At 43.6% G+C, this 15359-nt stretch overlaps 1 protein-coding gene across 3 annotated transcripts in view; it reads right to left on the bottom strand.

Moving 5' to 3' along the window:
* SASH1 (SAM and SH3 domain containing 1) overlaps positions 1-15359 on the bottom strand; it is a 532432-nt gene that overhangs the window by 112512 nt on the left and 404561 nt on the right. Inside the window, exon 1 of one of the 3 annotated variants that reach the window (XM_058834788.1) lies at positions 8348-8476. The exons of the other annotated variants lie outside the window; for them this stretch is intronic. Coding sequence (XP_058690771.1) covers positions 8348-8443 — 96 coding nt within the window. The 5' untranslated portion in view covers positions 8444-8476. Of the gene's footprint in view, positions 1-8347; positions 8477-15359 lie in introns of those variants that run through there. 3 annotated transcript variants of the gene reach the window in all.

The raw sequence follows: 15359 nt of genomic DNA, 5'->3' as shown, positions 1-15359 counted from the left end.
ATTCACAAGATTATTACTATGGCAGAAAAATTCCTTAAAAGCCTAAAATGCCTTTTTTTCTGAAGTGCAATGTAATGCTATGCAATCAGCTCTAGCACGTTTTCATCCAAGCTCCAGCTGTGGATGTGCACTCGCTGACAGAACTTTTAACAGTGCACCATGGCGCAATGAGCTCTCATGTTTCCTCCATCAGGTTGTGCTGGGGTTGCAGTGAAGCAAAGAGCAAGCTCTGCAGAGCAGGGTCAGCCTGGTAGTGGCATTGAAAGGGGCAGGAGGCTCAACTCATCTGAACTTGTGAAAGAACAATAAAAGATGCGTTTTCCTTTTTTCTTAAAAGCCTACAGGCCACACACTGCTCTGCTATAAATAAACTTGTGTCTTAGGCTCCTGAAGTTTTTATGTAAATAGTGCAAAAAGTAGACCCTTTATCTTCTGTTTATCTTTTGTTTTTGTCATACCTATCGGCACTGCACAAAGCATCTTCAGTTGCAGGTGAGAGGGTTAAGGAGCATCTCGCAAGAGATTGCTCATGTACTCTCTTTAATATTGTAACAAGCATGGTACTGTTTCCACTATCATCTATCAGCCCTCGTCATGCTTGCTGCAAAGCTTTCAAAGCATTGCTTTTATTATTATATTAAACAGTTACCTAATCTCTTTTACACACACTCCCACGCACAAAGAATATACTCCAGGTGGAGAATTCTGTGAGATTAAATATTAGTAGGCTGTTACCTACAAAGAGCAAAAATGCACTGTATATCATCATAAATACAGTGCCAATAATGAAACATAAAAGGATGCATTCATATTCTAGATAATTGTATTACCATGCTTGTAACCTTCCCAGTGTATGTTTACCCACGCAGATGAAAACAGACATATCTTCTCCATCTGGAGGCCTGATGATGCAAACTGATCTCAAGAGCATATCGCCTGGTCCATGCGGGGCCGCTGGGAAGTCAAATCACCAAAGTCTAACGAGAGAGCTGATCTGCACCAGCACGCCAACCAGATCCCACTCAGATTGTGACACAGATATTAGGAACCAGTTCTCCAATTTATTGTATGACTCTGTTAAAAAGCCTGAAAGTGTGATTTATAAATCATTGTTGTATTATACTCCTAAGATTGTCCATCCAATTTTCCAGCTACACCCTGCTTAAAACTGTTTTCCAGATAGGTTATACAATCCCCACTCTCAATTTCCACCTCTTCATTGAAAAATGCCTCTAAAACTAGTATGTAGCTCAGAAATGCTTATACAGGTGTCATTAGAACTTAAACAGTTAAGTACTTTATTATACTAATCTTAGTTCAAATAAACCTGGTACATGATAAGTCTGTGTTTCAAAACATGGCAGTAGACAAGAAAGCTCTGCTATTACCATAAGCCAGGAAAAACATTCCCCCTGCCTTAAGAAGATGAAAGCAGCGCCAGTAAGCCCACACCTGACCACACCACAGGAACTGCACTGCATGGGGGAGAAGGCACAGGTAGCTTCTTTTATTTTGAATGTCGTTATTTTCAATAATGGAAATCTGTGTTGTCAACCCTTGTGCCCAAAACATGTTGTAATTTTTCCTTGCCAATGAGTTGTCTCTTGATGTCAGGCAAAAATAAAACCCCCTGATATCTCTTTACCTTACTGCACAATGTGTCTACATGCATTTTTACAAAGAACATGTTTTTATAGTAGAAACCCGATTTTTAGACTTACACATATGAAAGCCAGTTTCTTCCTTTTGTCCATTTTCTCATGAAAAACATGGAATCCATGGCATCCCTGCAGTCACAACCAGCTTCCTCCTCCTCCCACCCCTAATAATGCCATCAGACAAAGCGGCAGGTTCATTAGTCATCAGCTGCGTCAAGCAATCACCAAGAGGGAAATTGTTAGCAGCGTTCAATGTTAAAACAGGTACTGTGACAAATCACTTTGCTGGGTCATTACAAAGTATTCCTATTCTTCCTGTGCTTCTGAACCTCCTAAAGTCCGAACACAGTGTGTACTCTGACATTAATACTGTCACAAGAGGGTAAGCAGAAAAGAAGGCGGTCTGGGCTGCTGGATGAAGGAAAAGCTACAGCCATGGATTCCAAATGACAAGAGAGTGACCCAGAAAGGTGCAGGAAGCAGGGCTGGGTGCACCAGCACCGAGCACCCTCTCCACAATGCCACCTCTGACGGGGAAAAAAAATCCTGCAGGAACATAGCCCAGGGCTAAAACTGGAACAACTCAACATGTGTGTGGACTAAGTTAAATTAATGATTACCTACTTCTGTAAAATGTCATTTGCTCTAAAATATACTAAAAATAAAGGGTTTTCACCTGACTGTAGAAAATGGTAGCCAGCATGTGTAGCATAGTATACTGCATTCCATGTAATAAAAGTCCTTTAAGTGCTCACATGCAACACCTTTTCTTTTTCCACATCAATTTTCACATTTTCTTTCTGCTTAGAAACTGACATTCTTTTCATATCCACAGAAGGAAGAAGGCATCATTACAGGCAAATTCTAGCAACCTTGTATTCCATTGCTCTTAAAAAACAGAGAGAGCTTGGTTGACTGACTTTCAAAAGATGAAAAATGAAGAAAAAAGAGTATTTCCAAGTTGGTATTCACAGTAAATCAGGAAGAGAAAGAATTCGCTTTCAAGAAAGAATGAAGAAGGCACCAGAACCAAAAGCTCTTATCACTCCTCATGGTCTAGGGTCTTATGGGGACTAAATTCTCTGATGGAGACATCTGTTTTATGTGCCCTGACGTGCAAGAAAAAGCCTAGACCAAAGGTTATCTCTGTGAGCTGTCTTTCCTCATAAAGGGACTAGCATTGCTAGGCATAACATTTCATGGAAAGGCAAAGGAGATGCAACAGGTTAAGTTTAAATTATAAAATTGAATCCAACACCTAAACTGACAGCCAGTCACTCTCTCTGTTGTCTTCTTTATTTGAAAGCAGAATACCCTTCATGGTTTTGTAAAATAGAAAAAATAATATCTGCTAGTTTGAAAGCAGAGACCAGGCCTTCTGGGTTTATCCTTATTGTTGCAAATAGGATATGCTTTAGAAAATGTGCTCCAAATAGAAGTCAGAACAAAAGTGTTTTGAATCAGAATCTCCTAAAGTGCATTTTAATTACACAGTGCCATAGGCACTTTGCTGATATGTCATCAATAAAAATCATAAAAAAAAGTATATTGCATTTTTAAAAGCACATTCTACCTGAGGCAGCTACTCAGTTGCCTGTACATTTCCACAGAGCTGTGCTGAGCATCCATGATCTCAGCTGGAGTGGCCTTTTGGTGCCAATCTGACACCAGAAAAACAGAGTCACCCAATGAGAAACTGAGAGACCAGAGATTTCCATAGGAGGTTACAGTGATTTAATAAGGGTTTAACAAAGAGCAATGCTGCAAGAAATCTTTGGCTGGTGTTAGCTGCCACAACTCCTCCTGGCAGTTCTACAACTGCTTTTATCAGTCAGGGATCTACTTCCCTGATCCTTCCAGATATCCAGACTCCCTGGCTTAATATCAAATTCCTCTTCCCAAAGTATGCTAGCCAGTATCCAATTACATGTTATCACAGTAGCATTATCAGCTGGCGTCTCTCTTTTGGTTTTTTCTTTATTACTTTGATAAGAAATTCAAATAGTCACTTAAACATGGAGACCAAGATAGATTGATGTAAATAGTAGGGCTCTTGGTAGCCAAGTGAGCTTTACTGCCCTCAAAATACTCTGCTCACTTCAACTAACAGAAGATGGTGGGAAAGGACTGCTTTTCTCTCAGCATAATACTGCAAAATACTATTTTGTATTTTTGCAAAAAATAAATATTCTGTTTTCTGTTTCAGCTGTTATAACTGATTGAGTAGTTTGAAACAAACTAGCTACTGCTTTGAAATAAAAAGCTGGAAAGACTTCTAATTTTGTGGCATCTCATCTTCTAATCAGTGTGGCTTTTCAAGTTCTGCTGTATCTTTTGCATCTTGGCCATTGAAGACAAAAATCTCCTCAATAAGACAAATAAGACACTTTCTTCAGTGAAACTCTTATTAAAATTGATCAGAGTTTGCCAGTGATTTCATTAATGTCAGGATTTGACCTGGATATCTCTCATATATATATACTAAGGAAGAACTGCATAAACAAGAGTGGCACTAGAATGACTTCCCTATACTAAGGTCAATAGCCTATGTTTTGAAAGCACATCTTTAAAAATATGAAGCTCGTGATTTTAATTTGATATTAAAATTTCTTCTTGGATGTCATAACACAAACTTTTAGACCTTGAACAACAAAGAGTTTGCGATCACCACATCAATACGTTATTCTATGCCAAAAAATATCCCTTCTTATAGCATTGAGTTTTGGCAATGCAGAGAATTTCTTTATTACTGCTCACAGTCCACCTCTCTCTAAAACCTTAATACACTTCCAACATCCCCTGCTGCTTTGAAACACTGAAAATTATAACTATCCAATACATTCCAGCATGTGCTCGCTACAGACTAAGCAAAAGCTTTTGAGTATAATTTTGTTATCTAGTAAGCTCCATTAACAGCACAAATAGCTTGAGGTGCTTGTACCAGATCTGCACCTACTGAATATTTCATTAGAAAAGTGCAAAAGGGAAAAGCCACACTTACTTCAGCAAGACCTAGTACAGAGGCAAGCATACGCTCAGTATTTATCAAGTACAGGGCTATTACATGACTTCAAAGTCCATAAAAATATGCTCCTTACAAGCAGCACTTGACAACTATTTTCTTCCCCTCCAGACCTGGGATCTGCCATCACAGGCTCCTCCTAATGAGGTCCTATTTTAAGGAACATAACTAAAAATATACAAACAATGAAATATATTTATCCATATAAATATGGAGAGGGGCTCAATTTGTATTTCAAGTCACTTCAACACTGATTATCAGCTGGGCTGACACTATGGCCTCTCCTCCTAATTCAGCACCTAGAGCAGATACCACCACACTCCACAAGGCTTCCAGCAGGGCTAGTGGGAGGAAGGCAACACCTTCCTCTTCCCCACTGCTCTGACTTCTCAGTATGAGGAGGGAATAATCAGGCATTTTATCACTTCTGTGAAAAATGTCTTTTTTACTGTAAGGACAGCAAATTGTTGGAACAGGCTGCACAGAGAGATTGTGCAGTTTCTGGCCCTGGAGGTTTTCAAGACACAACTGAGTAAAGCCCCAGGCAACCTCACCTGACCTCAGAGCTCTCTCCCTGTTTCAGCTTGAGGATAGGCTAGATGCTGCCTGAGGTTCTTTCCACCCTGCATCATCCTACAATCATGGCTTAAGAATGTGTTTTTCTCTTTCATTCTATCAACAAACTTTTGATGATCAGCTTCTTTCTTAATTCCATTCTAGTTTTCTCCTTCCAAGATCACAGAATCATAGTCTGGTGTCTGTTGGAAGTGACCTTAAAGATCATCTAGTTCCAACGCCCCTGCCATGGGCAGCGACACCTTTCACTACACCAGTCTGCTCAGAGCTCCCCATCCAAGTTGGCCTTGAACACTTGCAGGAATGGGGCACCCACAACTTCGGGCAACTTGTGCCAGTGACTAAGCACCCTCACAGTAAAGAATTTCTTCCTAATATCTAATTCAAATCTATCCTCTACTAGTTTAAAGCTACTCTCCCATGTCCTGTCACTACATGCCCTTGTAAGAAGTCTTCATGTTTGTTGTAGGCTCCCTGCAGGTACTGGGAGTCTGCAACCAGGTCACTGCAAACCCTTCTCTTCTCCAGGCAGAACAATTACAATCTCTTAGCCTTTTCTTCACAGGAGACATGTTCCATCCCTCTGACCATCTTGGCAGCTTTCCTCTGGACTTGTTTTAACAGTCCATGTCCATTCCTGTATTGGGGACCTCAGAACTGGATGGAGCGCTTCAGGTGGGAGTCTCACAAGAGTGATCTTAGCTCTTCTCTCCTGCTAGTGCATTCCTTCAGTAGCTTCCAGGCTGTTCCAGGGCCAACCTGGCCACCATATCACTGCACCAACTTTTTCATTTATAGAGCTATCCCCAGTGAATCACTCTGGTGTCGACATCTGTGCTCCCCACACAGCTTGAGTCATGAACTGCTACAGATCCCAGGAAATTAAGACCCATGCTCTCACATAATTGACAATGATAATTGACAATGCAAAAGAAGTAAGCCAGCTACACAGGCCACTGATGTGGCATCATGGACTACAACCAACCAGCTACAGACTCCCATTTGGAAGCCACAACTCCAGTTTACTGCTTGCCTTTTGTAGCACAGGTTTGAAAGAGACAAAGCTCTACGTACCACAAAGATGAGCAATGGAAATGGCACTGGAGCTACCTCTTCCTTGCCTTCAAACAAGGACAGAGCACTAAGTAAATTTATACTAAGTTCCTATTAGGACCTTATTTTGCAGCTCAAAAGGAACTCTTTAAAAATCTACATCTGAAGAAAACTGACAGCATGCAGCAAGAAGAGCTTCTGTCTTCCCTCTTATAGGTGAGCCTACACAACCTATCTTTTCATATTTGTAATTGTGTTGCAACTGAAATAAGAAACGCTAATAACACTGGGTGATGTTTGCAACTGATATAAACCAGCAACTTCATAATCACAACATGACTCCTTTCTGTAAAGCTGACCAACTCTAAGACAAATATGATTTTAGCATAGTTTTATCAGAAGGCAAATAATAATTAAACAGCTCTGTTTTCCCAGGAAGGAAACTAGCTTGTATGACCAAAAGAAACCTATTCAAATTATTAGTTGTGTGACAATCACATCTTTTTCTGCACTGAGCTTCAGCGTGCTAGGCAGTTGGACTGGCCTCCTCAAACACTCCTTCCCAGGCATCCAATAGCACTTTGCTCTTACTAAATGCAGTACTGAGACCTGCCAGAAAAAGAGAGAAAGAGACTGTTCATAAAGTACCAACTGTGTGCTCCTTATAAACTGGCAGAACTGACTCTGCTTGCATTCTTAGATCAAAATCATTAACAGTGAAAAAGTGTACGCAGTTGGGTGCTATTAAACTGAATGTCAAGTCAATGGAGAATTTCTATGAAGGAATGATACAAGTTTTTTAACCTGACTTTGAATATTAACAATAAAGTCCATGTGGTAAAAAATATGCAGCATAAAATGCTAACTAAATTCTCTGGTCGATTCTATAACATTTCATCTGAATTAAATCCTATGGGTTTACCGTTCATTACGTTCCATGGCAGTTTTCCAGAAAGTATTTCTCACAATATTCTTGAATGTCTGCTGGTTAAATGTTAACAACAAAAACTAACACGCATCAAGCCTATTCATTTGCTTTTAAAACGAATAAACAGGCACTCCACTGTTGATTACCACATTCCTGTATCACTGGAAGGCTGCCAGCTCCAGTACGTATATAACGTTAGTATTTGTTTTTTTGCTGAGTGGCAGTCCTCTGCGGTAATTATCATCTTGCACCTAAAGTAAATATTATTCTCTCGCTGCAAGTAGAAATAAAGGATTGACTCTTCCTGTAGTTTTACTGTTTGCCATCCAGTCCGTCCTGTCGGTACGCTACGTGCCCATTAAACGTAATTCCTTGAGCCCTCGTTACTGGGGACATCTCTTTTGTCTGTACCCAGTGAATTACGAGGATTAGTCCCTCCTCAGAAGATCACCGGCGCAGAAACTCCACGGGCCGTAACCGAGCAACTCGTCTCCGAAAAACTACCGGGAGGGAGTAAGAGTTCCAAAGCCGGCGCCTGGGAGTGCCGCGGGGCCCCGGGAGCGCTGCGGGACGGGCGGCGGTGCCCGGGGGTCCCGGGGCTGCGCCCCCCAAGCGCGGGGCTTCACCCCGAAACGCGTGCAGGGGGTGCAAAGGCTGCAGCGACACCGCCTTCAGCCCAAAGTGCCCCGAATCGGCGGCACGCCGGGGCAGCGGGGGGACAATGCGCCCATTGATCCGCCTGAACCGGCGCTCCCGGGTGCGTCCCCGCCAGCGGGCAGCCCCTGCGCGGACCCGCTCCTCGGCAGTGCTCGGCGCGGCCCTTCCGCCCCTTCCACCACGACAGCCCAGAGAGCTCTGCTCCAGAACCGCGATGAAGGCGGCCACCGACACGACGAGTGGCTTTGCCCGTGAAGTTAGTTTTTCTGGGACGTACGCACCCGCACAGGGCGGCCACGCTCCAACTCGGGCAAAGTCCGCAGCAGGTGCCGGGAAGACCCGGCGAGCGCTCCGCAGCATCTCCATCCCCTCACCCCACCCCAAGCCCCCCGTCCCGCGGCAGGCTGCCCCCGCGGCCGCCCCGCTCTCAGACCCTGTGGCCACCGCACTCACCAGGATGCCCATCACGTCCGCCCACAGCTGGGCGAACACCTCCGACGTGCCGCTCTCCGCCGGGGCGGCGGGGCCGTCCGCCCGCTCCCCCTCCATGCCCCGGCCCGGCCGTCGGATCAACGCCGGCTCCTCGCCGCCGCCGCGGCCGGCCCGCCCCGCCCCGCCATCCTCCCCCGCCCCGGCTCGGCCCGGCCCGCCCCGGGACACCGCGGGACGGCCCCGCCGCTGCCGCCCCTCAAACTTTCGAGCCAGCAGCACAGCAGCCGGCCCAGAAGCCCTCCTTCCTTCCCTGCCCGCAGGCTCGCCCGGCGCATGTGGCCGCCCCAGGGCAGCAACAAAGGGCCCCAGCGCCGCCCCCGCGGCTGCACGCACCCCAGAAGTCAAGAGCCGCTGTCGGGACACGCGTGCTCCCTGGCGTAGCTCTTGTTCTTGCCATCCTCGTTACTCCCGTGCCGGTGGCTCGCCTGACGGCCAAGTCAACAGAGCTTTCTTAACACCGCAGAAAGACTGTGGGAAGAGATGTCAGCCACACGCACTACACGGCGGCAGGGCAAGGGACACCCTGTTAGTTCGGGTTCAGAGTTTGGGTACAAGGCAGTCATCTCTTGAGGAGCGGTGGTCTATCACCTATCGCCCTTGGGAAGGGACTGTGAGAATGCTACCTCCCCTACGTCTGTGCCTCTTGCTCCCTGGTACCACCCCCAGTCCCCATTATAGCCAAATTAAATAATTACTAACTAGGGACAGCAGCAGCGATGCATCTGCATTCTACATGGGAAACTGCTAAGTACCCACACACACACACGCACTTCTTGAGGAAGGCACATTAAACAATAATGGCTAAACCCCACTGCCTGTGGATGGAAGGAGTGGCAGAGGTCAGCAGAAGAATGACCTGAAGGCCTATCCACCACCTCACACCTCACTCGCAGCTTCTGCTGTGACCGGCAGCAAGGAAATCCTTTACTCCTAGTGCTCATTCCTAAGCTTTGAAATGTTTAGATGCTCCTTGAAGAGCTACTGTTTCAAGCCTCCATTTATTGGAAGCACCTGTCTGCACGGGGTGGCAGGGAAAGTGATGTATTTAATGGACACGCAGCTGTCACACACTGACCAAACATTTTGAGAGCTCACAAAGCTGAGCAGTCAGTAGATCCTCCAACATCCCTCCTGCCCTGCTCACTGCCAGGCTGTGTGCTACATGCCCTGCACCACCCAAACACAGCTCAGAGCCTGCCCTAGAACCTGTGCTCCCCTCCAGGCTCTCTGTTCAGCCCTGGGGTCTCCTGGCACCAGGCTCCTCTCAGCCCACTCGCCAGCCCTACAGCTGACAAGGCTCCCACTGAGGGCACAGCACTGGTGGCCTGGGAGGGCTGCAGCAGCAAATGATACCATTTGCTCTCAAGGCTAAAAATAGCATCTGGAGAATGAATAAAGGAAAAGTGTGGTTATGGCACTCATCTTCTCTCACTGTTCTCAGCAATGCTCTTTTTCTGTCCTCAAAGCTAAGATTGTGTATTTTAGTTTGTGGGCTAGCACTGGAGAGAAAAGCTGGCCAAAACTCTTCCTTTCTCATCAACTGTCGCATGAAGAAAGGGATGAGACTTTTCTAAGCACTTCATTACTGCAAACTGTTACTTTTGCTCGAGTGGTCAATGGCACAAATTGAATAGAGAAAAGCAGATGGGGAGCAGAGGCAGAAAAACTAAAGAATTATACTGAGAGAAAGTGGTAAAGAAACTTCATGATGATGTTGTAGAAATACGCACAATTTTTCTGACCCTCCTTTAGAATTCACATGTAGGATACACCCTATGTAATGCATCTTATTGACTAGTAATGAGGAATAATGAAAGGCCCAAACCAGGTGTAAAATCTCTTCTAATAGACCTTTAAATTGTACACAGCCATAAGCCTATGAAGTACAAGACTAAAGGTGTGTCAGTGAAGTCTCTTGGTACTCTGAGACGGCTTGCATAACTCAAAACTGGTTTAATTAGCCAGGGGTAATTTACTGACTGACCCTCTGAAATTCACGTTGAACCACTTACAGCAGTAATGTCAATCTACTTTAAAATATCTAAACAAGGCACACTTGATCTCAGGATTTAAGTATTCTGGGCTCATCATACACACTATCTTTTGTACTTCGTCTTTTTCATAGATGGAGGCATATTAAGGAAAAAAAAAACAAACAACAATAACAATTCTGCAGCACAAAGCCTAAACACTGTCATTGCTGTGTCTTGGGTGGCAACAGACTAAGATCAAATAGGTGCAAGGGGCAGTACTCCCACTTGCCTGGCCCCTCCCTTCCGACCGAGGTCATTGCTTCTGTGCAATGATGACTACATCACTTACAGAAGCAGGTCCTGAATAGCCACACTTTTCAGCCTTGCAGTACAGGTAACAGAAACTAGATTATAAATTGTGGTGGTCCCAGAGCTGCTTCCTGAGACATCCCTTTTGTGAAGGCAGCAGCTTTCATCGGAGGAGCATGATGCATGGCTGTGGCAGTCTTCCCCTCAGCCTTTGAGACACACACCCTTTGATTTCAAGAAATTGAGATAAGGAAAGATCTTGTGAAATCACATGACTCCAGGAGCAGTTGCTTTAAAACCAAATGGACATGAGAGAATCAAAACAAATCCATGGCAGTTTACAATAGCTACCATCTTCTACTGTCTTGCAACTATAGTATTTATGCATTTTCAGCCATTTTCACAAGACATTCAATGAATATGACATGCTAAAATAATTCCCTGCTCTTCCCTCAAGTAGAATCACCCCCTCCTTCTTCACAGGACAGGGTTCCTCTATATTAATGAAACCAATGTCCTGCAGAACTAAATCCCAGGAGTACTTTGCAAAAATCAGCTGCAACAAGAGTATGGGAGTTTTAGAACAAGCAGAAACTCAGATCTTACAAGGATTTTGAAGCCCAGCTATGAGTGCAGTATTTTGTGTTACAACTGCTACTACAAAATAACAAATTATTTGAAATTTGGCATGTTAGAATACAATTTTTGTTTGCAGTTTTATCTGTAATTGCCTAGACAATAACTCGAGCATCTACAAAAGACTGCTCTCTAAAAACATCTTGTGCTGGATCTCTCTTACAGCTATTGGAAGAAATAAATCTCGTCAATTTTCTGAGATTTTTTGTGACATTTCACAAGAGGTACTACCAGGTGCATAACATTCAGAAATCTTGAGAAATGGTCATTGTGTACCATCAGGGGAGCACTAGGCAGCAGGGCAGCAATCCTGATATGATTCCTAGTGTGCTGCACCCACAATGTGGCTGTGATGATTTGTGCTCTGCAAATCTCTGAAGAGGAGATGCAAACAATTGACACATATGTGGCCAACCTAGTCTTGCCGATGCAGTCTGCATGTGAGCCTGTCTTCCTATCACTCCATCAGCTACACGTGGGTGTAAAGTTAATATGAGTTCCCCACACATACAAACCAGGCAGGATTAACCAACTTGGAGAGCACTGGTCTGTATTCAAGAGAGATGGACTTTCTTCTAGAGGAAGACTCAGAGCAGTATTCTAGCTCCACATTAAGGTGGCTGTTGAGAAGCTCATCTTTCTCCTTTCTTTACTGAGGGTTTAGGGAGATGACCTTCACTAGGACAAATTCTTTCTCTATGAAAAGCATGAACCTCAAACACAAACCTCTTGAGTCATGAAGGCAATAGGTGACAAACTTTCTGTTCCAAAGTGGTGTGTTCCATCTCACCACAATGTCACATAAGTGTTTCAACAAAGCATTTAATAGGGAAAAGTTGAAATATATGTCAAAATAAACTGGCAAAGCCAACTTGCACTATCATAATCAGACTATCACAACTGCTGTCACCCACATCAAAGGCATTTAATCCAGGAAATCTACAACTCGAGCACGTTGATATCCATTTTAAACTATATGCAAGAGGGTGATATCAGGTTGCCTTGGAAAGGGGATTATGCTCTACAGAGTAAATGGACACCAAACTTTATGGGTTCCTGATAGATGACCTGAGGGAAATGGCTTCCTGCTCAGAGACCTGGCAATTAACTCTGCATGCATGAACAAAACACGAGGTTTCTCAACATCACTAACAACACCCTGCCCAGCAGATCAAGTCCAAATCAGAACATCAAAGCCTCAGAGAAATAAATAAGCAAGCCATTGTATGCAGAGAGGCTACAGGGAAAGGGAGAAATAAAAATTCCAGCTAGCTCCTGCAGGTGACCTGCCAAAGCCCTAAAACTCTTAACACAAGCACATTACAATGGAACACACTATTACCAGTGATTGCATCGCTTTTCAGCTCTCTCCCTCTCCCTGTTTGGTGGAAGTCATCAAATTGAAACATGCAAAGTTTCATATCACAATCTTTGTTGGAAGTGTAGATCTTAGCAGTTGTAGGCTCCATCCCATCAACTCATCAAGATCCATCTTAAAACAATTTTATCTCATTGTCCTTGCTATATTTTTTAAAGCACTTCTAAAATATAATTTCTTTTTCCTCTCCCTTGAATTTAATTTTTGAATTATTTTCCTTAAAAACTGTTTAAGTAGTATTATTATTTCTGGTAGCATAATCCTTTGGAGTAGGGATCACCTGTATCAGCCAAAGGGGCCAGCAGCTGCTCTTCAACAGAAAGCAGACATGCCAGCAGCTGCTTAAGAAGCTGTTCTCTGCTGTGGGATAGAATGGAGACCCACACACCTGACCCATCAGTCGATCTGACAAACAGGCTATCACTGTCCCAGACTCTCCTAAAATGTACATGCATAAACTATGAGAGAGTACAAGATCCACCATGCATCCATGATCCATCCATTTGCACATCAGACTTCTATATATTCCAAAAGGATCATGTTTCAGCGCACTCTGCAAGTTAGACAACCATAGAAAACAAAATGTTCCTGATGTTAGAAGCGATACAGACAGTACTTATCCAATGGATTTAAAATGGATGGTATTTAGATCTCATGCTATATGCTGTATGGTCAGAAATCATTATTTATTCTTTTAGAGGTTTAGCTGTCAGCTCCCCATCTTACTACCAGCCTCCTGAGCTCCTAGAGTAGCACATCCCAACAAGAGCAGCACACTAATATGCCCAACACAAACCAGATGGAGTTAAGTCTTTTTAATTCTATCAGTAGAACACAGTTAGGAACAACAAATTGCTTTATTGTGATAAGAGTCTGAACTCTGCACATTACACCTAACCTATCATTCCCCTAGATACCAGTACTCTACTAGATTAAAAAATTAGAAGGTGGGAGAGACATGTGCCCAGGGAAATTATTCCTGTAGTCTTAGTATTTTGGGCTAGCACTACACTCAGTAGACATAGTACTGTGAAGCTTGTCAGACTTCATTTAAAATACAGTAGCTGTGAGTTTACATGACAAATCATATAAGGAAAAGAAATCTAAACCAAGAAAACCAGGAAAAGAAATCTAAACACCAAGCATCATAGCCCTCTTGGAAGGATATCTTTTGACTCATAAGGAGAAAGGAAAGGTTCACATCCTTCCCTTCCTGCCCAGATATATGCTCCACAGAGGCCTCTCATATCCTGCCCAGTTCCCCTGTCTGTTATGGAGCACACCATCACATTTCTTGACTGGGAGGCAGTAGCACTAGCTCAGCCAGTGAAGGGGCTCTGGGAGCTGGAGCATGACTGGGGAGGTACACGTATCCTGAGGGAAGCCACAGCCACGATCCTGCTTAGGTGCACATCAAGCCACTCCAGGAGTGCCTGCAGATCAAGACTCCAACTGCTTCCCACAATATCAGGCACCGTCTGGAGATTTTCCAGAAATTACTAATACTCTTGTTCTTTGTGTTACTTTTGCCTTTTCCACCTAAACTCAGCATCCCCTCTTCTCTACCTGCACAGCAAAGCCAGTTTTAATGTCAACATTGAAATAGTCAGCATTCACCTTTTTCTTAGCTTTCTGCAGCACTTTTTTACAAAATGTTTTCTAAACCTTAATTATTTTTTCAGAAAGGAGTTCAGCATCCTTTGAGATTCCTAGGGGTAGTCTCTGCACTGTCATTCACAGAAGACTGCTCAACAGATTGAATTGTTTTCATAGGCTAGAAGGGATGTATACAAATCCTTTTGTAAGAGACTTACAAAGGTCATAGAGATAGAAGTACTTAGCTCAGTGTCCTTTGGCTGATCTTCTCCGAAATAATTTTATAACTGTGGAGATAAAAAAGGTGAAAAGCTAGCCTGAAAACTAGGAGTAGAACTTCAGCCTGTCCTTTGATTCCTTTGTTGAAACTCTTAGTAAATTACTAATGAAAAGGAGCCTGATGATCTCACCCTAAAGCAGATCATAAAAGTGGCATAAGATACAACTCAGTAGTGTGTGGTAACTGTGTATTTCAGAGATGCTCAGTGCTGATGTAAATATCACTCCAAATTAGCTGTGTTAAGATGAGAAGAGCATCAACAGAGATGGCCAATCTCACAGAGTGACACCTATATTACTACTCACTTTGTGACTAGCACAAATTTTTAAGATAAAAATGTATGCACCTCAGACATGATGCTTATTGTATCTTCCTAGAAACAGCTCACATCAGCTCTCTTCCCCTACTTTCCAAACAGCTGCCCTATCTTTCCTTTTAAATGCCTTCTGCCCATTCTCCAAAGCACATCTGACTAAAACATGGGTGTCTTCCCCATGCCAGAGCTGTGTCCCTGGCTGACCTGTGTGCCATGCAGCAAGCCCAGATACGTATATAAAGCGAGAGTTTATGGAAAAACAATTGGCAGTTGACCAGCAAGCAGGAAAGCAGTTGTGTTGCAGTTTCTGTTGTAATGAGTAGTGTTCAAAAATCACAGATGTCGGCACCTGAATATCACACTTCCATTTAAATATAGTGAAATTTTAAAAGTAGGACTTTTGGAGTGCTTCAGCTTCAATTGTCTCAGTCATTAGGGTCACTTAGATCACAACTTCATCCTTTTATTGAAAAATAAAACCTGGA

Source organism: Poecile atricapillus, chromosome 3 (assembly GCF_030490865.1).
Source record: "Poecile atricapillus isolate bPoeAtr1 chromosome 3, bPoeAtr1.hap1, whole genome shotgun sequence".
In the NCBI taxonomy this organism is placed as follows: domain Eukaryota; kingdom Metazoa; phylum Chordata; class Aves; order Passeriformes; family Paridae; genus Poecile; species Poecile atricapillus.
The sequence above is the reverse complement of the archived record's forward strand: the minus strand, read 5'-3'. Positions and strand labels throughout refer to the sequence as shown.